Raw genomic sequence first — 20,915 nt, 5'->3', positions numbered from 1 at the left:
TATCACAGCAAGATCTCGAGACCTAGCATAAGTCACAAGAATCTGCTCGATCTCCAAGAGTTTTCCGTTTGTTTCTTTTTCTTTTGGTCTCTATTGTCTTACGTAGATTCTCAAGGGCACAAAAATATTCGTAAATACTCTTTATTTAATAATAACAAATTTTTTCATATTATTAAGTGCTAAAATCATAGGACTAGGATCTAGGCGATCTAGCTACGTTATCAATCTTAAAAAGACATGTGATGTTAATCGGAGTTCGGAGCTACCCAATTGTGAGACAAGTTTGCTTCCCCCTTCCCCCTCCCATAAAAATATTACTGACTCAGATTCTTAATGTAAGAGTTTATTAATTAATTTAGATAAATTAAGAAAACTAATTAAATTAGTTATTTATAATAATTAGATATTATCTTTTTTAAAATATTTTTATTAAACAAGTGTTTTGGTTAAAACTATTATTATTACAAGGACAGTCTCAGAAAAAAAAAATATAAGAAACCAAGTAGAATAGAGTGTTATATTTAGGATCAAAATAAAAATTAAATTAGGTTTTATATTAATAACCGGATGTAGTATAATTTTTGCTAGGGTTAATTCAAACTTTAATCCCTTAAATTTGTTCTTATTTTGATTCTAATTCTTTAAGTTTCAAATAATAGGTTTTGGATCCTAAAAGGACAAAATGGTTCAATTTTTTTTAATAAATTATGGGACCAATATTATATGGTCCCAATGTTATAAATTAAAAGAACTTTAAGGACAAATTATTTAAGAAATTAAAACCAAAATAAGGACTAAATTGAGAGAGTAATAATTATTCGTTATTTCTGCCCAAACTCTGTTTTTGGTTATCTTTTTGAAAAGAGGAACGAAGAACAAATACTAATGTCAAATTGAAACGGAAAGATTCAGAATTCAAAAGGAGAATTCTATAAATTAAAGCAAATACCACGTCTATGGTAATATAGATAAAGAAAATGAGGAACACAATAATGAAGATGCTCCAATACGTAATTATACGAGCAAATCCAAAAGACCAAAACCCCTCCAACTTGTAATATATATATATATATATATATATAAAATTTATAAGGGTGCTTAATTATGTCGTGGCCAAAAGACAAGTGTCCAAATCATACAAATACTATCATAGCACTCCGCGTGAAAGAGAAACCAGACTTCTCCTGCCACGTTGTTTCGGTCGAATGGTCCCCGTAAAACGCTGTTTTTATCCGTAGTGTCTTTTTCTAAGATATTTGTTATCACGCGTGATTTTTATTGAAAGATAGTGAATTATATAGTTCTATATTTTTTAAATAAATTTTTAAAATTTTTCTTGTTTCTATATCTCGTCAACTGTAGCACTAGTGTGAAGATCTGAGCAGAATTTTTTAATGGAGTTATAAGGAAGAGCAAGAAACATAATTATTAAAAAGCGTCAAGGATAATAGAGTAGCCTATAATGACAAGTTTTAGGATAGTAGTAAATGACAACCGATCAGTTATCATTAAAACTTGCCCATAATTATTTCTGTTTTTGAGACCTTAATGTAACTCTCCGTTTTTTTTTTTTTCATTTTCCTGATGAAAAGCTATCTATTATTGATGCTAAAGTAGGTGTTTTAATATTAAAATATATATTTGTAGCCAACCTTGTGTCAATAATGAGATATACTTCAATCACTTGTTGTGAAATTAGAGTTTAATTTGAACGCTCATAACTCAGAGGAGAAAAAGGAGGAGAAAGAGTACAAACTGTTCATTTCTTCTACTCTCCCTCTTTCACGGCGGGCTCACACTTGCCAAACAAAAGTGCCCAGTTTCTTGGCACTTTAGCAATTTTATTTTCCTGTTATTGGTTAGAATTGCTGTCACACCTCTCCCTTGTATAAAAATTATTTAATTAATTTGAATAGATTGAAAAAAATAAAATAAATCAATTAATTATAATAAATATGTCATATTTTTTCAAAATATCCCATTTGAAAATGCGAATTGTGACCATTGCAGAATTGAAGTGGGGAGGTGTTTGCGTTTGATATAAAATCGACCAACTATAGCTCTTTCCTTCGTTCGTCTTCAAATTGATAGTGTCCTCGTCTCTTTTTATTTGTGTTTACAGACGTGGAGTGGAGACTTAAATGGCTGCAAGTTCAGCAATATTATGATTGTGGAGGTATCAACGTCAGTCTCTTCAAATGTCAGTAAACGACTAAGATAAGAGGCTCGTCCCACCAATTGCATAGCAATAGCTTCCTTTGAAGGAACCAAAAGAAGTGGTTTGTGATAATCAAAGCTGGGAGGTAATAAAAGATGAAGCAACCAGAAATAATGTTACTTTAATTTATATCTGATGCTCCCCAGACTCTTCCCAGCTCTTTCTGATTGAACTCAGATGATTGTTCAGCGGAAATTAAACAACAACGTGCAGAAGGCAATAATGAAAAGCATGGATTAGAGGCTCAAAAAATTTCAGAGGGTCCCAACTTACCAAACTTGGAAGCAGCAATTAAGCAAGGCTATTAAACCAAAACCAACTCTTTTGACTTGGAGTTTTGTTATTAAGGTAAGATGAAATTAATTTATTTCCAAAACATGATAAGTTACGTTACGCGGCCATTACATGAACTCACCGGGGAAATTCGATTATCATCTTCATCACCAATACATCACCACTACAGTACCAAGTTCTTAAAACTAGCATAAGCCCATGGAAGAAACATGCTCAAAGGTTTAAAACGCAAGAAGTGATCGATCTATAGTCCTTCAGTGAAGGCGACCCCAGTGTCCTTCAACCAAGTTCCTCCTTGAATGAGCTGAGCCACTGTGAATTTGCTAGCCTCAGCGGCACTTGTAATCACATGAAACCCAGGCCATTTCACTCTCTTGGAAGTCCCAGCACCAGGTCCTTTGTTCATGTACTCTCCATAATACAGATTCTTCAGTGTGGATTGCTTGTCGTCCCATGGAGCCCATCCTGATGGGTCAATATGGCTATCCAGGAATGACTGCATCACGACAGTTCGAGAGAATTCCTTCCATGGACGACCCAGAAAGGTTTTGACTGAGCCCACGACGGGCTTGAGATCGGAGCTTGGTGTTAGGTTACATTGCTGGATGGAAATTCCTGTGTTCTGGTTTGGGTCTTCGCGTCCTTGAGCTGTGACCATGTTGTTCTGTTTAGCCATTGGCTTTCGGGCCACGAGGTTGCACTTTTGGAACACAACTGCCGCATTGCCGAAGATGAAGTCTACGGTGCCTGTGATGAAGGAGTCACGGTAGAATTGCCTGTTGGAGTGGGCGTAGAGAGTGTCTTGGAAGGCGTCGACACGGCAGCGATTGATGACGGAGAGGTCGGCGCCGACGCGGAGAGCCACCGCTTGGTGCTTCTGTGGGCCTGCCGTGTTCTGGAACCATATGTCTTGGCCTATGAATCCATCCCCAACCGCAGCTGCAATACCATATCAACATGATGTTAATTATTAATGTTCAGGAAGAAACAAACAAAACCTCATTGATCAGTTTTAATGACACTATAAAATATTAAAATTTTCCCTACTTACACCCTAGTTTTTGTTTTGATTTCGTCGTTTTAAAACGCTGGGATTCATTGTCTCTTCTCGTTCACCTAAATAAATTCATTTCAGCCAACAGAATTAATTAAAAGCCTAAACGGTGAGTAGATGCAAATCTATTTGAGTACATTGGTTGGATCTGCAGAGATAAAGCCGTGGACTTTTGTCGTTGCTGTCACTCTCTCTCTCTCTCTCTGTGGATCTGCTTTTTTTGACTTTCTAGATAATTAGAATATAAAGTTATTCAACATAATACATTATTGTCATCTTTTAAACCTACCGCACTAAATTCAATATCAGCTGTATATAAGCAAGCCCCACACCCCCACTAATTTTTTTTTCCCCTTTCAAAGTCTTATAATTTTACTTCAAAACAATGAGCTCAAGCTCATTAAAACAGTGGGCATGAAGTGAATAATATGACAAAAGGTTTTGGGATCCGTACCGACGGTGGCAGTTCTGAAGGTGGGTGTTCCATCGATGAAATTCAAGCTTCCAGTGATGATAGTGGAATCCATACCATCACCCACCAGCATCACATTCTTCTTCTTGGATCCAATCTCAACATTCTCTTTATAAACTCCCTTCTTCACATATATACATACCTCGTCTTACTGTTATCAGGTGCCGCAGCCACAGCCTCCTTCACTGTTTTAAACCTGCCACTTCCATCCTTGGCCACCACAACGTTAGCCTTTATATCATTTGCAGAAGCCTCCAGAAGCTTCCTATCCTTACTGGTCACCCATGAGGGAAACTCCCCATTCAGTGGCTCCTTAATGGTTTCAATTTTAGAGGGCATGACATGAACAAGCATGGCTAGGGAGGTTCTTGCTCTGGCGACTAAGTCATTGAGCTCAGACTCTATAAGGGCTCGACCTGATCCCTCTAGCTCATCCAAGCAAGTGATGTGGTTAGTGAGGACAGTGCTGAGCCATGTGTGAGCATCCTGGTAGGATTTGGTGGTGTTTTCTGTGAGGGCCACCGCAGAGTCCCAAACTCTATGAAGGGAAGAGTCCAGAAGTTGCTCACAGACAAGCAGAGCTTGGTGCTGTTTTGGATCATTGATCCTGTGTTTGATGGCTTTGGTTGAGTCCACGGTTTTCTGAATTTGTGAGGTGGATTTGACCAGAAAAGATTGAAGCAGTTTGGACTTTTGGTCGTTAAAGGCTGAATCTTTAGTTAATTCAGAGACGTGGGCAACGCATGATGATTTGTGAAGGGCATGATCACAGAGATGATGATGCAGAGGGTGGAAGAGGTTGACGAAGGAGGAGGAGGAGGGTGTGAAGAGATTAGAAGCAACAACGGCTGAGCATCCTATGAGAGCAGCTAGAGAGAGAGCGAGGAAGATGGTTCTGGAAATGGATTTTTTGGGTTTGTGAAGGAGAGACTGGTGGGAAGAAGAAGCCATAGTATGGCAGGACGATGATTCTAGTGTTGTGTTTTGCTTGCCTCATTTGGTGCTTATTTATAGAGAGGCGAAGCATGAAACGCACTATGCAGAAAAGATGAAGGAAGGCCTCATACGATATAATATACTTTTTTTTTTTGTTCTTCTAGTTTTTCTTCACATGTCTTTGAAAGAATATTAAATTATTATCTCTTCTATAAATGGAAAAAAGATATCTGATTTAATTATATAATTATAACTATGAAAATATGTATACTACTTTTATGTGAATATTTTATCTGAAAAATTTTTACGAAAAGAATATGGCGTGTTAGGTGAAGTGGATCACGATTGCATCCAATAGAGATCGATCTGGCTGCGATGTTAAAATCGGAACGGGTATTCTGAAAATTGCTGTTTTTTCAACATTTGAATTCTTTGAAGTGGAAAATTTTAGCATTCCCAATTTGCTGAAAGTAAAGAAATTTCTCCTTCATCAATCATGCTTAATTTTTTAATATTTCCTGATCCTAATTCTAAATATAAAGTATATTTAAAAGTTTTTTTCGTTGATCCTAAAGATAATTATAAGGTCCAATTTTAGCTCGTCTCTTATATTAAATATTTCTTTCTTATAATATTATTATTTCTTTCTTTCAACGAATGTAAGGAATAATTTTTAATAATTATTTTAAATATTTTTTATTGTACGAATTAGTTGAAAGAAAGTTACATGGAAGTAATAATTCGGTTATCCATTAATTAGCACAATCCTTATGTAATAATAGAACCTCCACCTTGAATTTGATGAATCATTGGACACATGCACAACTTGAAATTGTCAATAAGTCATATTTTTTTTCTTTAAATATGTCTTTGTTTATGAGAGGGTAAGTGTGAGAGAGAGAGAAATAGTGAAAAAAATTGAAAGAGAATATACGGGAAAAAAAAAAGATGATGAGAGGGAATGTAATTAATTAAAAGTAAAATTGGTTAAAATGTACTTAATATTTAGACAACCTCAAATTGAATCATATAATAAAAAAGACCAAACTATTTTAAAAAAGATTAGAATTTCATAAATAGAAGCGAAGGGAGTATTATATCAAAAGTCTATTCTATCCACGGCACAAATCTTAGTCATGATTAGTACTACTAGATTAATGATGTATGTGGAATAATTGTGAGTAGCCATTAACTTGACAAATTTTATTGTTTTTTTTTTCCACATGCACCTGATATCTTGGTTAACCCCTTAAAGAATCACAAACCAGACTAATTTGGATCGAGTCATGATAGGACCCATATAGGCAGCGACCCTACCACCTACACTACTAAATTCCCAAAGGAGCAAATCCATAACCTTTGATTAAATTAGAACAACTCCTATCAGTTGATCTAAATGATCAGTGATCAAATTTTATTGTTTTTTTTCTTCACTAGTCACTACAAAAGTAGTGATATTTTCGCATTTTTCAAAAAGGGGGCAACGAAATAGTCCTCCAAGGCCACATATGTCCCAAGGACATAAATTATTTATTTTCTAATTAAAATATCTTGGAGATTAATTAATATCCTGAAAGTGGCAATCACGTACCCTTGTTTGTCCGAAATTGAAAATCCACAACTTGGTATACTTTTGTTCTAATCAGGGGACCATTTCGTTGTCTTCCACGTGAAGAAAGCTAAGGAACCCACCAACTTGTAAATTTTTAATACTATGCCTAAATAAATTAAACCATGTTTACTTAATAATACTCAGTGTCCAACATTTTTAATTCCATATTCTGCTTAATGCCATCTGCGGATGTCATATTAATTACTCGTTGGCCCTACTCACGTGGTATGTTTAATATATATAATTAGTATGACACAAACTAATGAATTAAAGTCTTATACTATCTCCGATCCTATTTATAAGAGCTACTTGACTAATTTGAGGAGATTAATAAAAGAAGTTAAGTTAGTTATTTATAATAAATAGGTATTGTACTTTCTAAAATATCCTTACTAATCAAGTGTACTGGTTAGAACTATTATTGTTAGAAGGGCTATCTTGAAAAAAAATATATAAATATGAAAGACAAAGTGGATTAGGGTCTTAGAACCAAATAAAATCAAATAAGGTCTTATATTAAAGACCGGAGGTAGTATTTAAAATCAAATTCAAACCCAACTAGTGCTTATATTTTGGCATGAGAAGAAGTAATATATGATATTTTTTTTAAGTACTCATTCACTACGTTTTATTTCTTTTTTATCATATTATATTTTAATTTATTTACATATTAGTGGGGGAAGATAAACCTTGGTTGGGTTTGCGTGCAAGTCTTGGCCCAAGCAACATTTCTGAGAAAGGATTACAAGGAAGAAGAAGAAAGCCCAATGACAAGACAAGAAAAAGAGGAGCAATGAAGAATCTTTTTCAAATTGCTAAAAAGATAAATAACGGATGCAGCGGAGAATATGAAGCATTACGCTTTCTGGTCACATTCCCAGGAAGGCATCACAGAAAGGAAACGAAATCACAATATTGTGATTCCCAGAACTCTAAAGGAACAATCACAATTTTTTTTTTTTCCCCCAGAAGACAAATAACAAAAGCAGAAGCAGCTGGCACTGTCAATGACGAATCAAACTTGAAATTAACCGTAGCTGAGACGAAATATATCATTCTGCACATAGAAGCGTCCTTCTGCTGTTGGAATCAAATGAAACATCTGCAACCACCACAATTCCCCAACTTTCTTCAGTTTCCTTTCTCAAATAACTTCTCTGTTTATTTGTTTATTGCTTTGGACACATTGAACTATACATCCACACACGCACACAGAGGTAATATTGAAGTGTAACTTGAAGCATATATATGATGGGAGATATATGATGTTGATCACTGTAATTATAAAAGGGAACAGGGAGTTGAACAATGACCTGGCTAAACCTGAGATGATGCTCCTCTCCGGCCAACTGGAGGCTGCCGCTGACAAAGACAACAACGCCGCCACCGGTGGGAGACGACGGCTGAGAGTCGATGGTGCTGATGACGTGCCGGCATTCACCCAACGGCAGCTGGGTGAGCTTGGAACAGATTTCAGTGGCCCCAGCAATTTTCTGTCCCTCGAAGGTCAACATGGAGGTGTCCCTATACAGAGAAGATAGTGAAGCCCTGTCATTATCAAACAAGTGGTAGTAATGATCCACAAATGCCCTTCCCACCATTTCAGCTGGTTCCTCCATTTTTTCTGAGTTCTCTACCTTCCACACACAATAAAGAGTTGCTAGATTTGATGCCTCACGGACCCTCTCTGTGTGTGTATATATATCCAAGACCAGAAATTTACAAGTTCGTGAGCTTTTTGATAAAGGGAAGTTGCCATATGGGGAGTAATGCTCTGAAAGTGAAAAAGATGACGCAGCAACTGCTATTGATCTAGCGCAATATCTCCAATTTGCCACCTTTGTGATGTTGGGTAGAGCAAGGCTTCTATGGAGACTGAGGGGTAAAAGGATAATTTGAGTGCCCCAAACGCAGGGGAATCCACTCTGCTGTTTTATACGCAAAGTTGGCTAAAAAGATAATGAAAAAAAGTTGCCCTTTACTTAACAAAGTCTAGTTAGCATCAAAGGCTAATCTATTTTACTTTATTGCTGTTATCGAATTTTAAGATGTAAAATTAAAAATATGTGCCACAATGTTGTTGTGTTGTATCTAGGATTAATAGTCACTTTTGTCCTCAAAATATTCGAGAGGGAGCTGTGATTATCCAAAGCTTCTTTTCCTTAGTATATTTTTAAAAGTGTTTTAAAGAGCACAATGTCACCCTTTCTGTTACAAAACTACCATTAGCAGTTAAAAAATTAATATTGACCATTAAACTTTTTGACGGCAAGGGAGATATTGTTCTGTTTTAACACTTTTGAGAAGACATATTAAGCTAAAAAAAGCTTTCAGATATTCAAAAACCACAATAATTTCAGGGCAAAAATCACCTTAACCCTTGTAGTTTTTGAGGATAACTGGACCCAGGCGTTGAGAAAGAATGAAAGCAGAGACTATTTTAATAAATGTGGGGAGTTGAGGCGGGCGTGAAGGGAACGCTGCTTGTTGCATTTCAGAGAGCCGAAAGTATGGAATATGTTCCTTTTGTTCTCAAAGAAAGCAAAGTGTGAGTCACACCTGAAAAGCAGAACCCATAAAGGATTGGAAATGGCATGCATATGTGTGCTGTTCATCAGAACTGATGGTATTGTTAAGTTTCAGAGGAAATGGATTTAGTCAATAAGAAAAAGCTGCAAAATTCAGCAGCATCCCAATGTTAAACTTATCCAGAGCCAAGTTGTGTATTCGGAGGATGTCATACCCTCCAACTTTCCTAAGCTGCAAGAAATTGAGGAATCTGAATCTGATATATTCATCTAAGTAAATTGAGGAATCTTATATATGTTTACTGGTGGTTTCCAAGAAGGAAGTGAAGCATGAGTTCATATAAATGGAGGAAATACCGAGTCTCAGTCACACCCTATGAACTCAAGATCAGCAATTCTCATCCAACACCACACACAGCTAGCTTTTAAATGTCATCAATAAATCTTAAGTATCAGCTTGCAACATTATCACTACTCTGATATATCAGGCTAATTAAGAGATGTGGATGCTTTAGCTTGTTTATAAAGCAAAGACCTGATTGCTTCTGCAACTTGGTTGTGGCAATAAAGCAACGCTAAAAGCTATAAATTTCATAAGAATTCAAATTGTAATTCCACATATTCAGTTCCAAGTACTGTATGACATGAAAAATTAAGAGTAAAATTCTTCAACGTCCATTACTTCTTCTTTTCTTTATATAGTTTGAGACTTCGGGCCATTGAATCATCTCTAGTATCTGGGTATGATAATAAAACAATAAAAAGGTTGTTGCAACACAAATTTTGGATTCTCCATAGGATAGAAGATATTGGTACAGGTGATACAGTACAGGAGACCCTTCAGATTTTTGTCAAGATAGAAAGGTAATATCAACCATTCAGGGTAACTCCCACAGGTTTCCAATCTCTGTATGAAGATATTAATTTATTACTTAGTCCTTGTCTAGCTTTGTTGTGTGTGATTCATCCTAATCTGTATGTTACTGTGTTAAGGACTCATTGTATTTCATGTTATATCTAATAAGAGTTGGTATGTTATAAAAATAAAAACACAAATTTTGGAAATGTCCGGACTATGGGCAGTCTTAACATTTGTAAAGAAAGTATGGAAGTTCAAGTAACAAAAACCCTACAAACAGAGAAAATGCTGAGACAAACTAAACGTTCTTGTTTATAAACCTTTCAAGTTCAAAGTAATTAAAAGCATCCTGAGTTAAGCAATGAAATGAAGAATTCATAACCTAAAAACAATTCTCAAGCAAAAGGGAATAGTGTTGGGTTGTCCCTAATCTCTTCTCCAACTTGAAGGCCAATATCCATGAACAGCATAACCAGTCTTCCAATTTTTCAAGAACACCACCCACCTCACTGCCCAAAAACAGAACAAGAGCACAAAGATCATAATCATCCTCTGTGTCGCCATATTATTCACCTTCACCAGTTCTTGTGTCACATAACCCAATAACAGACCCACAGCTGTATAGAAGAACCCCACACAAAAACCTTCTAGCCCAAGTTGCATTCCTGGTCCCCTGTAGAATACTGTAAACTTCGATCTGTCATTTCGATCCACCAAAAACAAAGGCACCTTCCTTATAAAGTTGTGCATCGCCCCTGAAACGCTAAAGAAGTACACGAACACAGCTCCAGTTAGCCAAACTTTCGGGTCATGAAAAATTGTTTGACCCGCAGTGATCTTCTTTGAGATATAGGGTAACCAGGTCAAGAATCCGATTCCAATTAATATCAATTTGTTTCTGGAAATGAGAGGGGGTCGATGGATGGGACCCACCGTGAGGTCGCTCTTCATTTCGATGAATTCAGCCATGGATTCAGCGAGACGGGACCAATCTCCTTGATCAATCTGATATGACTCGCTAAGGCTTTGATGATAAGGGGCAACAATGCGAAGGTGAGGGAGGGCATCGACGCCGAAGAGAGAGAAGCTCGCTTTCGATTCTGTGTATTCGAGTTTGCAGAAGAACAATTTCGCGTATGAAGGGGAAGACGGGTGTTGATTGTTGGCGATGTAGGAGGAAGCGACGAGTTCGAATTCACGGAGAATATCTTTGAGGCGGAGCTCGTATTTGTTATGGAGTAGAACGGCGTCGAAAACGAAGATGACCCAGTAGGGTCTTGGGGTTTCGACGGAAGTGAGGAATCGAGAGACGGATTTATCATTGAGGTGAATTACACCGGATTTGGATCTGGATTGAAAGGCGAGAAGCTCTCGCACTCGATCTTCGTTAGATTCCGACAAAGCATTGAAGGAAATGAGAGAGCAGAGAGCGATGAAGAGCAAGAAAGACGGCATTTTGGAAAATGGTGTCATCATCAGAAAGCAATGTTTCGAGGAAGTTATTCTGGGTTTTTCATGCATGCAAGCTGTAACAACGTTAATATTGAGTACTACGCAGTGGACACGAGGACTGAGATTGGCATCTACATCACGTGCGTGCGTACTTATATGAATTTTGCATGTGTAAAACTTGACAAGGTGCCTCGACGCACGTGGTGTTAAACTGATATACTACCTTATGTCCTTTTTTTTTTTGGTAAAGAAATTTTAGGAAGGGGTTTGGGCTCAACCCAATCCAAGGGCAGGAAAACTAACCCTGCTCCACGGGCCCACGGACCAGGTAGGAGAGTACACATGCCTCCACATTCCCCTGGCTATAGAGCATTAACCTCATGGGAATTAGCCCCAGGAGAACCCCGCTTCACAAGGTTGCGAATATGCCTCCCCAAGCGCCGCGATGGAGGTACAACAAAGTGCCACTCCCAGGAATCGAACCTGTGCCAAAGTGGACAACCAGGCACTAAGTCCAACCCCCTCGCCACTGAACCCACAGACGATGGGTTACCTTATGTCCTTAATATAAGATCATGTTTGACTTTTATTTTGATCCTAAATATAAGATCTCAATTCACTTTGTCTCTCATATTTATACTTTTTTTTCCTAAAATAGTCATTCTAATAATAAGAATTCTAATTAATACACTTGATTAGCAATGATATTTTAGAAAAGACAACACCTATTTATAACAAATAACTAACTCAACTTACTTCCTTAATCTTCTCAAATTAATCAACTGGCTCTTATAATTAGAATTAGAGGTAATACTTATTTTTGTCAAGTCATCATTAATTGGTGAATAAAGTAATTTACCTCGTTAATTAACCTTAGCTTCCTTATAACTACACTGAGATCCGTCTTGCATGGTAAAATGGTGTTATAATTTGTTTTTCTTGGGCTTATTGTCTTCGTTCTTGTTGTGGTAGAGGAATAAGCAGATTAAGAGCAATGATTAGAAACGGTGATTATTGAGCATGAAACCTCTGATATTACATCACCAATGTTTCTGTAAGTTTCTAAAAGTTCACAGGATTTTATGCTAGAAGCTGATCATGCAAACCCAGATATTAAACGTTTATATGTCGGTTTATCTGGTTTAAGCCCTATCCTCAACATTTCATCATGCAGTTTCATGGCTTTTCTCAGCTCCTTCACTTTACATAGCTCACGTATCATGATTGTAAAACTCTCACTGCTAAGTAAATCCTGTCTTCTTATGTAGTTGAACACCTGAACAGCTTCTCCAGTCTTCCTCGCTACAAAAAGTCTATTGAGAAACACATTATAAGCCGCAACATCCAAAGTAGCATTTAGCTTCTCCATCTTATAATGCAGTTCAATGGCTGAGTCAACTTGTCTGCTATTGCAGTAGTGTTTCATTAATAAGCTACAGAAACTAGAATCAGGCACTATGCCTCTATCTAGAAGAGCTCCCAGCAAATCCTCTGCTTCTCTCCATCTACCTTTATTGCACAAAGATATCGTAAACTTGGACAAGTTTGATGAAGAAGGATCAAATCCTCTTCTTATAATGTCCTTCAATAGTTCAAAACCTTCCACTTCAGCACACTGATCTTCTTCACAGAGAAAATTAAAAAATGCTTGATAATTGCCATAGTCCAAAGCAAGACCTCTTTGAGAAGTTATAGCATATACCGAAATTGCTTCCCTGATTCTCCTCTCCTTGGATAGTGTTCTTAGCAGACACCCGTAAGTAACATCCTGCAAGCTATTATTCTCATCACAAGACCTTCTAAAGAACATTTCTGCAGCATATGTCTTGCCGATATCACTCAGTTTTTGAACTGCTAAATCATAGTTGAATGATGATGAGCACTTGGGAAGAAGTCCTTTCTCAGCCATTATATTGATTATCCTCTCTAGGACTTCAACATCATCAAGTTTACATGCTCCATCGAGGATTGAACTGTAAGTAACAAAATCAGGGGTGAGTTTCCTAGTACTCATTTGATTCAAGGCATCAAATGCAGACTTGAAGTCTCCTTTATCGCTATAACCACCAATGACAAGATTATAAATTTTCGAATCATAAATCCCAGAGTCTAACAATCTGCCAATCGTGTCAAACTTCCCATTTTTACTCAATATTTGAGCAACAATTGACAAAGTAGAACGACCAAGTCTATAGCCAAAGCGAATCAAGGCACCATAGAGACACCAACCCAGCTGAACCTTGTTCTCTCTCTGCAAAGCATCAAGAAGCGCATTGCAGGATCGAACTGTCGGAGTACAGCCATGAAGCCTCATCAACCTAAATGCCTCTAAACCTTCCATGAAAAGACCCTTTTGCGAATAACGTTCAATAACAAAACTTAACAGAACAGATAATGAATCTCTACTTGTACCTTTACTTGCTGTGACCATAGTCTCTGCAATAGCAGATGCAGGGTATTCCCGAATCAATGAATCCACGAGGGGCTTTGCAGGTGGATAAAGACCAGAACCAACGGCGATTCGAATGATATGACAGTGGGATTTGAGATCAGGCTGGAACCCTAGAGTTGATTTGGCCCAGTGGAAGAAGCCCAGTGAGGTTTGAGGGTGAGTTTGGATTTTGAGGAGGATTCGGAGGAACAGAGAAGGGGTTAGTTTGGAGTCGAGATTGAGGTTGCGGAGGAGGGACACCCAATTGCGTCTCTGCAAGAGAGTGGATGAGATTTGGGAAGCGAGTTGATTTTGCTCGATTTGGGTCCTCCAGTTGCGTGAAGTGGCGAAGGATCTGAAGAAATTTTGAGACTTGGGAAGATACATCTGAGGCCGCGCTCTGTTGCATCGATAACATTACGAGGGGGGACGGAGGAGGGTCAAGGGATAGAAATTTTTTTTTGTTTGAATTACTTCACCCCGAATCCCAAAGCCTTCCCTATGTCACAGGAAACTCAACAAGTTTGGACTAATCCAGATTCCGCCATGGCAGGACCTCAAAGATGACTAGCCTCAAACAAGGGATTGAAATTTCGGAACAAACCAAAAATGAAATATTGTATCACCAGAATTACTTCAAGACAGGTGTTTTCCCCCGAACATCCAAAAAGCCTCATAGTTTATAATAAAGTCCAAATTCTCTTAAATGAAAACCTCAATCCTTTATAATTACTCTTTTAGTTTTAAATATAATATCTCTTTTATAATATAATTTATATTATAATAAAGGTTTTATAAAGAGTAATAATCAACACTATGCAAATCAAATAATTTCTTTATATCAAGAGGATCTGAATTTAAATTTAAGTTTCCAACTAGTTTTTTTTAACTAAACTTATGGATTCGTCTGAATACTGACAACTGGGCATTAGTTCAGTTTTAGCAAAGGACACCTCGTATATGCCCAGATAAATCCACCAGGCATCACAATCTCTTTGGTATTTCCTCCATTATAACCAAGTAACATAACAATTATTGTTCATTTACCGTTCCCCTTGATCATTTGAATATGATTCGGTTATGTTGAACATAGTAATTCAGCGGTTCCAGTGTTACCCTGCTTATACCATCATCATTTCTAGCTTGGTGCGATTAAATTTACTGGCCTTCAGTTTGGCTATTCGCCGCCACTCAATATAACTTTCTTTGATTGCTTCTCCTTAGAATCAAGGGTCACTCATCATGAATTACATCGAGTTTTATACAAATGTTCATAATCTTGCTCCCACTTTGCCCTGTTTCATATAGATATTTCTCATAGTCTTCGAACACAGATCTCCCTCATCATGAAAGCACAATTTCTAACTGCATGGCTCACGCCATTTAGCTCTAAACGACATAAAGTTCCATCAATGAGGTTTTTTGCGCCCCCGCACTTATCAGATAAAAGTTTGAATGCAAAGTTTGAGATTTCTAACCAATCAAAGGAAAAAAATTTGGAGAAACGGAGCTTCACAAATCAAAACATGCTGAGGCGTACTCAAAACACAGCAGACAAGCAAATCAGTTCTTCAACTTGATAGAAATTTCACAATTTCCAAAACATTCAAATTCAGATAATTATATGCAAAATGAGTTGTAGGCACCGATAGACGCAAGCCGCCGGAAAATCAAAGCAGATTGCACGGAAGGTGACCCTTTTGAAAAATCAAAAGCTTTTGATATCAGAGAAGGGTCTCTGAAAAAGCCAACTCGTATGCCATTTTCCTCTTCTCCCCTTCTCATGATCATAAGACCAGCATTAAAAGCATAAAATAAAAATGTGAGAAGCTCGGTAAGCAGATTTATCGACAGAGATCCAAGAAAGATCTCACAACAACCGGCCAGTTAGCTTCTTAGATCGGTTTGATTTGGCTACAGCCGCTATGGCACATTCAAGAACAAGGGCACTCAATTTGATCTCTCCCTTCCCTTGGTACATGTAGCCTTCATTCACATCATGAATCCAAGGATTCAAAAACCACAAGTCTAAAATAACTCTTAAATATTTGCAAAGAATAAGCAAGCAGTGAAATTGATTTGTGGGCAAGTTCCTGGAACAGAAACCGAGGAAAAAGTCTACACCACCAAATAACTTGCCTTCGTGTAAAACAAAAAAAAATGAGAGAAGAGTCTGAAAACCGCCAGAGTCTAACGCTCAAGCTTCGCCCCACAAGCCAGAACGCTGGGAGGGAAAGCTCAAGAGCCCATTTTATAGGATGTTTTCGTAAACCCTAGAATCTTGACCCTTCAGCCCATGAATTTGATCAAATCATGGCCGTCCAAACTCATTCGCAGGTCATATGCGGTTTTTTATTTTTTTCAGCTAGTATAAAACTGAAAAACTTTCTCTTTCATTATTTATTTATTATTTAATATACTAATATTTATCAATGATTTTTTAATACAAAAATTATTTTTTCCACGTTACATCTATAATTTTAAAAAAATTTAAATCTCAATATTTGTTATTTTTATTTATAAATTTTTTGGGTATATTTAAGACAAACTCAGCCTAATTGCTCGGGATGCAATTACTTCAAGTGTCAATTGCATTCCCAAAAAAACCCCAATGTTAATATCAAATAAAAAATAGAATTTTCATTTTAGGAGTCTTTGTGGTAATTGGTATGATGTAAGAAGAGAAACCACATCGATGTTTATTTATTCACTATTTCCACCTCGACATGCTCTGATCAAACGCTAATATGTGTAATAGAGTACACCCCATTATTAGGACTTATTTTCAGCTGAGTTTGCTTTGAGCTGTGTCAGTTATTCTTCCCTTCCCCCGTTTTTCAGATTATCCCTGAACGGGTTTCGGCCTACAATAACATCATGGATGCAAGATCTTTGACAGGAAGCCCAAAAGGCAGAAGCCGGAGATTTCCCGGTTAGGACTTAGAACGAGCATATCATCCAAAAGGCGGGAACACTACAGAAAATTTCAAAATTAGTGGGTCCAGCCTAACGGAATAGAGTGTGATATCTTGAATAGGGGTAAAAAGAAGGCGCCACATTCAAGAATGAAGATCAAGGGCAAAATAGCCTCCACTTCCTTCCCCTTGGTTCTCATAACCCTCAGTTCCTCGCTCACCTAACTCCATTGAAAGAAAAACATTAGATAAACATAAATAAATAGCTGTCAATGATTTGCCAGGGACAAACAAACAATATTTTGTTGGCAAGACCAGAGGAGCAAAGGAGCATCTCCCAATAACCCTCAGTCCCTCACCTAGAGAGCCCACGAAATTTGGATTAACCATCACTGAAGACTTTCACTGAAAAGGGTTGCATTACAAAGAATGATAGTAGTACAAAAGGCACGAGTCACGGCCTTTCAGCCTTCAGGTTAAACAGAAACCATTCAACTTTTAAACTACGAGTACAGCTTCAGTTACATAGGTATCAGCATCAACTAGACAACTATCCAGAAAGATGATGTCGCATCTCGCACACCCGGTGTACACTATACATTGCTTTGTTTGTAAAACTTGGTGTCAAGAACTTGCTTACCACACATGGCACAAACTCCTGAAATACAATATGAACCCTGATTTCAATATGGTTACCGGATTGCAAAAATGTCTAGTTACAGAAAATCTCCAAAACAAGAAGATTTACCTTTAGAGTAAGCACAGGTATGACAATACTTGGCATCCTGGTGCACCTGCTGCTTGCAAATAATGCACTTGGTGTTTCCATACGGGGTCCATCTGCAAGCAAATCAATGCAAGAATAAATTTACAGAAGATTCACGATCTAAACATGTAATTCTAACCAATTCATAAACAAAACGAAAGCATACCACCAACTCACCAGCAGTCTGCCAGGAGATACTTAACGCAAACATATTCATAAAGGAGACTACACTTGCTTCATCCTAGCGTATATGCTAATTTATTCATCTCACTAAGCACCATAGGTAATCTTTCACGTTTTCAGGAAATAATAAGCGTCGCAAAGACAAGAACCTACAAAGCATAGTCTCAAATTCATAAATTTTGAACCACTAGTTATTGATAATATTTTGATCTGATTGTGTCGTGTTTCATATCCTCTGTCCATACTTCTTAAACATTACTAAGCTTATAGTAAGCATCAAGTTGTATAAATGGTAAACTATTGACTCCTGTAACCAAGATAGATATGAGCAGCTACAATTAATCATTTTTATGGTCTCAAAAATATTTTGAACCACTTATCAATTTTACTGGTCAGATGAGAGTGACCACCCTGGAAGAAAAGGGGGCAGGATTCTAGACACTTGTAATAAAGTAAAACTTCAGCGAAACTGCGAACTAGTACTTCGGCTAGTAACTGCTGACAGAAATTGTCGTGACATATAATCATTCGGTGCATTGGATGTCAGAGCCTTAGAGGCATTAGAAGCGCATATGTAAAATCACAATATCCTAAAAGAAAACGAGAGAAGAAAGAAGCAGGGGTCATAACTTTTTCTTCCCATATTATAAATCGCTCCCTCTCTAGGAGTCACAATTGCAAATCTGCAACGTGTTTGACAAAACAAAGCATAATTGAATAAGAGGAACTAACAAGTAACATTCACCGCCTGTATATCATGTTAAAGTTCATGACACCATTTGTTCTAGAATAGCGTCTGTCACAGCACGAATCCATAAACAGAACCGCAAGATCATGAATTAATTTTCATTAGAAAAACTTAATTTGCGTATAGACATCACTTCGAATTTCTCACCTAAGCATTACAATAATATCGATCAAAGAGCCAAAGCATACCCAATAAGAAAAAGAAAGGAAAAATAAAAATATAAACTTGAATCTTGATGTACCTGTTCTTCTTCGAGAGAAGCTTGTTCTCGTTGATCTTCCGGCCACCACCCTCGGTAGTATTGCTAGCTCCCTCTTTCCACTTATCCGGTACTATCACCTTGGCTAATTTCTTCTCACCTGAAAGCGAAAACAATTGTAATTAGCATACAGAAAACTGCAAACAGTTGCTCCTAAACCCTGCGGATTTTCAGAAAATTTCACCAAAAAAATCCAATCGAACTAGAAATTACAAGCAACTTACACTTCTCGCAGACCATTGCGATCGTTGCTGGCTCTGATTCCCGACAATAAACTCAATTATCGATTCCACGGCCCCCCAACCAGAACCCTATCGCGCCTTCAGCTGAATGATGTCGTTTAAGCAGTGCAAAAATTTTCAACCCCCGAACAAGAGCGAGTTGACAAGATTACCCTCGACAAAATTTTTAGGGCGTATAAAACTGGCAGCTGCTAAACTGCTAACCCGGGCCCTGGGCCGTTGGAAATCGTCTCCTCTTTCGTATACCCAACCCATAATCTACAATTACATATGGACCACATAATTGCATTTATGTTTAATCAAAATCCTAATCTAAATCAAATTTAGAATAACATTTATTTCAAAAATTAAACAATCATGGAACCAATTACGGAAGTTATGATACAGGGAGGATAAAGTATTTACAGATCATATTCAATATGAAAATTGTTACATCACATCTCTATTTGTACTACCTCCAGTCCTTAATATAAGATCCTGTTTGATTTTTATTTTGATCCTAAATATAATACCCTAATTCACTTTGTCTCTCATATTTATATATATTTTTTCAAAGTAGTCCTTCTAATAATTGTAGCTCTAGCCAATATAATTGATTAGTAGGGATATTTTAGGAAAAACAACACCTATTTATTACAAATAACTAACTTAACTTCTTTTCTTAATCTCCTCAAATTAATCAACTGGATCTTATAATTAAGACCGGAGGTAGTATTATCTTTTTTCACGTCTCTACACAGTGAAATATTCTGAGATATGCAAACATATTAAGGAGGTGTTTAGGTAAAAACCAAATCATGATTTTAAAAATTATTTTATGGTATACAAATTAAATATATAAAAAAATTTGTTCCAATTTACGAAAAAATTATTTTTAAAAATACTTTTGGGGTGCTCCAAACACTCCCTAAGTTTAAGATTTGTGGGTGTATGCGTCATTCTTTCTCCTCCTGATAAGCAAAATTCAGAGCTTAGCTTCCATCAAATGAGGAACAAAGCTTATTTCCCACTTTTTTTGGATCTGAATATTCACATCAAAGCCAATATTGAAGAAGAAAAGGGCATTAATTACCATTCCATGGCAAACTTTCTACTCTAATGAAGAATCATTCAAATTCGCGAGCTTGTCCATAACTCAAGAATATATTTAGTTCAAAAGTACAGCAGACTTCATAAATGATGTGTATTTTCTAATATTGACTTCCAGTTGAAAATACTATGGAGGTAAATGAGTGAATATTCATGAGATTAGTGAAATCTGCATGATCAAAATCCCAGGTAGCCTCCAATAAGGTATATTTCCGTGTTGAAATAAATGAAAATGATTCGATGTGGATGCTTAAGGAAATGATTAAATCAATTGTACCACCTTGGGATAAGAGTTAAGAAAACTCCTAGATCCCATTTGGTATGAAACATTGAAAATAAAAAATAGGAACTAGGATTGTAATTGAAAAAAATTATTAAAAAAGTCTTTAACATAAGTAATTGCTTGTTACATGGGACTACCGGACTAGACAAACTCATGGAAGTAGGATTGGAGAATATCACTTCTTCCTATAGTATTTCTCAATTCCACATATATAAATTTGTCTAATCCCATGTAACAAATAATCTCTCATGCCAAACAATATTTTCTCAATCTCAATTCTAACTCATATCCCCCATGTTCAGTGATTCATACCAAATGATGCCCTAAGGTTTCGTATGGAACAAAGTATTAAAAATGAGGAGTAGGATTGAGATTGGGATTGAAAAAATCTATTAAAAGAATGTTTAACATGAGAAATTATTTGTTACATGGGGTTAGACAAACCTATGTATGTGGAATTTGAGAGTATTATGAGAGGGAGACGGTATTCCCTAATCCCACTTTTATAAGTTTGTCCAATCTCATGTAATAAATTATTACTTATATTGAATACTTTTCTAATGACTTTTGAGGT

General features: G+C 36.8%; 4 protein-coding genes, 1 non-coding gene and 1 pseudogene across 6 annotated transcripts; all 6 read right to left on the bottom strand.

Annotated features, from left to right (window-relative positions):
- Positions 1-2,553: 2,553 nt before the first annotated feature.
- LOC114725467 (pectinesterase-like) lies at positions 2,554-5,025 on the bottom strand (annotated as a pseudogene).
- Positions 5,026-7,285: 2,260 nt separating this feature from the next.
- LOC114725448 (nuclear transport factor 2B-like) lies at positions 7,286-8,205 on the bottom strand. The gene is made up of 2 exons (XM_028911962.1): positions 7,900-8,205; positions 7,286-7,688 (listed from the first exon to the last, which is right to left on the bottom strand). The coding sequence occupies exons 1-2, from the start codon at positions 8,203-8,205 to the stop codon at positions 7,614-7,616; spliced, it is 381 nt and encodes a 126-aa protein (XP_028767795.1). The 3' UTR covers positions 7,286-7,613.
- Positions 8,206-10,399: 2,194 nt separating this feature from the next.
- Positions 10,400-11,446, bottom strand: LOC114725495 (probable dolichyl-diphosphooligosaccharide--protein glycosyltransferase subunit 3B). The gene has a single exon (XM_028912013.1). The coding sequence runs from the start codon at positions 11,444-11,446 to the stop codon at positions 10,400-10,402; it is 1,047 nt and encodes a 348-aa protein (XP_028767846.1).
- A 1,075-nt stretch (positions 11,447-12,521) lies between these two features.
- LOC114725494 (pentatricopeptide repeat-containing protein At4g21170-like) lies at positions 12,522-14,243 on the bottom strand. The gene has a single exon (XM_028912012.1). It carries the CDS (start codon positions 14,241-14,243, stop codon positions 12,522-12,524), a length of 1,722 nt encoding a protein of 573 aa, XP_028767845.1.
- A 1,431-nt stretch (positions 14,244-15,674) lies between these two features.
- LOC114725518 (small nucleolar RNA snoR109) lies at positions 15,675-15,779 on the bottom strand. Its single transcript, XR_003738421.1, has one exon. It is a non-coding gene; the product is annotated as a small nucleolar RNA snoR109 (small nucleolar RNA).
- A 1,368-nt stretch (positions 15,780-17,147) lies between these two features.
- LOC114725512 (cysteine-rich PDZ-binding protein) lies at positions 17,148-19,097 on the bottom strand. 2 transcript variants are annotated; one of them, XM_028912034.1, is made up of 4 exons: positions 18,952-19,097; positions 18,710-18,827; positions 17,520-17,611; positions 17,148-17,429 (listed from the first exon to the last, which is right to left on the bottom strand). In XM_028912034.1, exons 1-4 carry the CDS (start codon positions 18,965-18,967, stop codon positions 17,365-17,367), a joined length of 291 nt encoding a protein of 96 aa, XP_028767867.1. In that variant the 5' UTR covers positions 18,968-19,097; the 3' UTR covers positions 17,148-17,364. The 2 variants fall into 2 exon arrangements, with proteins under 2 accessions (XP_028767867.1, XP_028767868.1); XM_028912035.1 differs by lacking the exons at positions 17,148-17,429; positions 17,520-17,611 and adding an exon at positions 18,127-18,403.
- Between the last annotated feature and the right edge of the window lie 1,818 nt (positions 19,098-20,915).

Source organism: Neltuma alba, unplaced genomic scaffold (genome assembly GCF_004799145.2).
Source record: "Neltuma alba isolate B1F8T4 unplaced genomic scaffold, ASM479914v2 tig00012254_pilon, whole genome shotgun sequence".
NCBI classification, from domain to species: Eukaryota; Viridiplantae; Streptophyta; class Magnoliopsida; order Fabales; family Fabaceae; genus Neltuma; species Neltuma alba.
The sequence above is the reverse complement of the archived record's forward strand: the minus strand, read 5'-3'. Positions and strand labels throughout refer to the sequence as shown.

Excerpts from the sequence above, each read along its gene's own strand:
- LOC114725448 (XM_028911962.1), bottom strand. The coding sequence starts at position 8,205 with ATGGAGGAACCAGCTGAAATGGTGGGAAGGGCATTTGTGGATCATTAC. Across the intron at positions 7,689-7,899 it reads ATCATCTCAGGTTTAGCCAG|ATGTTTCATTTGATTCCAAC; the intron begins GTCATTGTTCAA and ends TGGTGGTTGCAG.
- LOC114725495 (XM_028912013.1), bottom strand. The coding sequence starts at position 11,446 with ATGACACCATTTTCCAAAATGCCGTCTTTCTTGCTCTTCATCGCTCTC.
- LOC114725494 (XM_028912012.1), bottom strand. The coding sequence starts at position 14,243 with ATGTATCTTCCCAAGTCTCAAAATTTCTTCAGATCCTTCGCCACTTCA.
- LOC114725512 (XM_028912034.1), bottom strand. Across the intron at positions 17,612-18,709 it reads CTTCTCTCGAAGAAGAACAG|ATGGACCCCGTATGGAAACA; the intron begins GTACATCAAGAT and ends ATTTGCTTGCAG. Across the intron at positions 17,430-17,519 it reads TACCTGTGCTTACTCTAAAG|GAGTTTGTGCCATGTGTGGT; the intron begins GTAAATCTTCTT and ends ATTGTATTTCAG.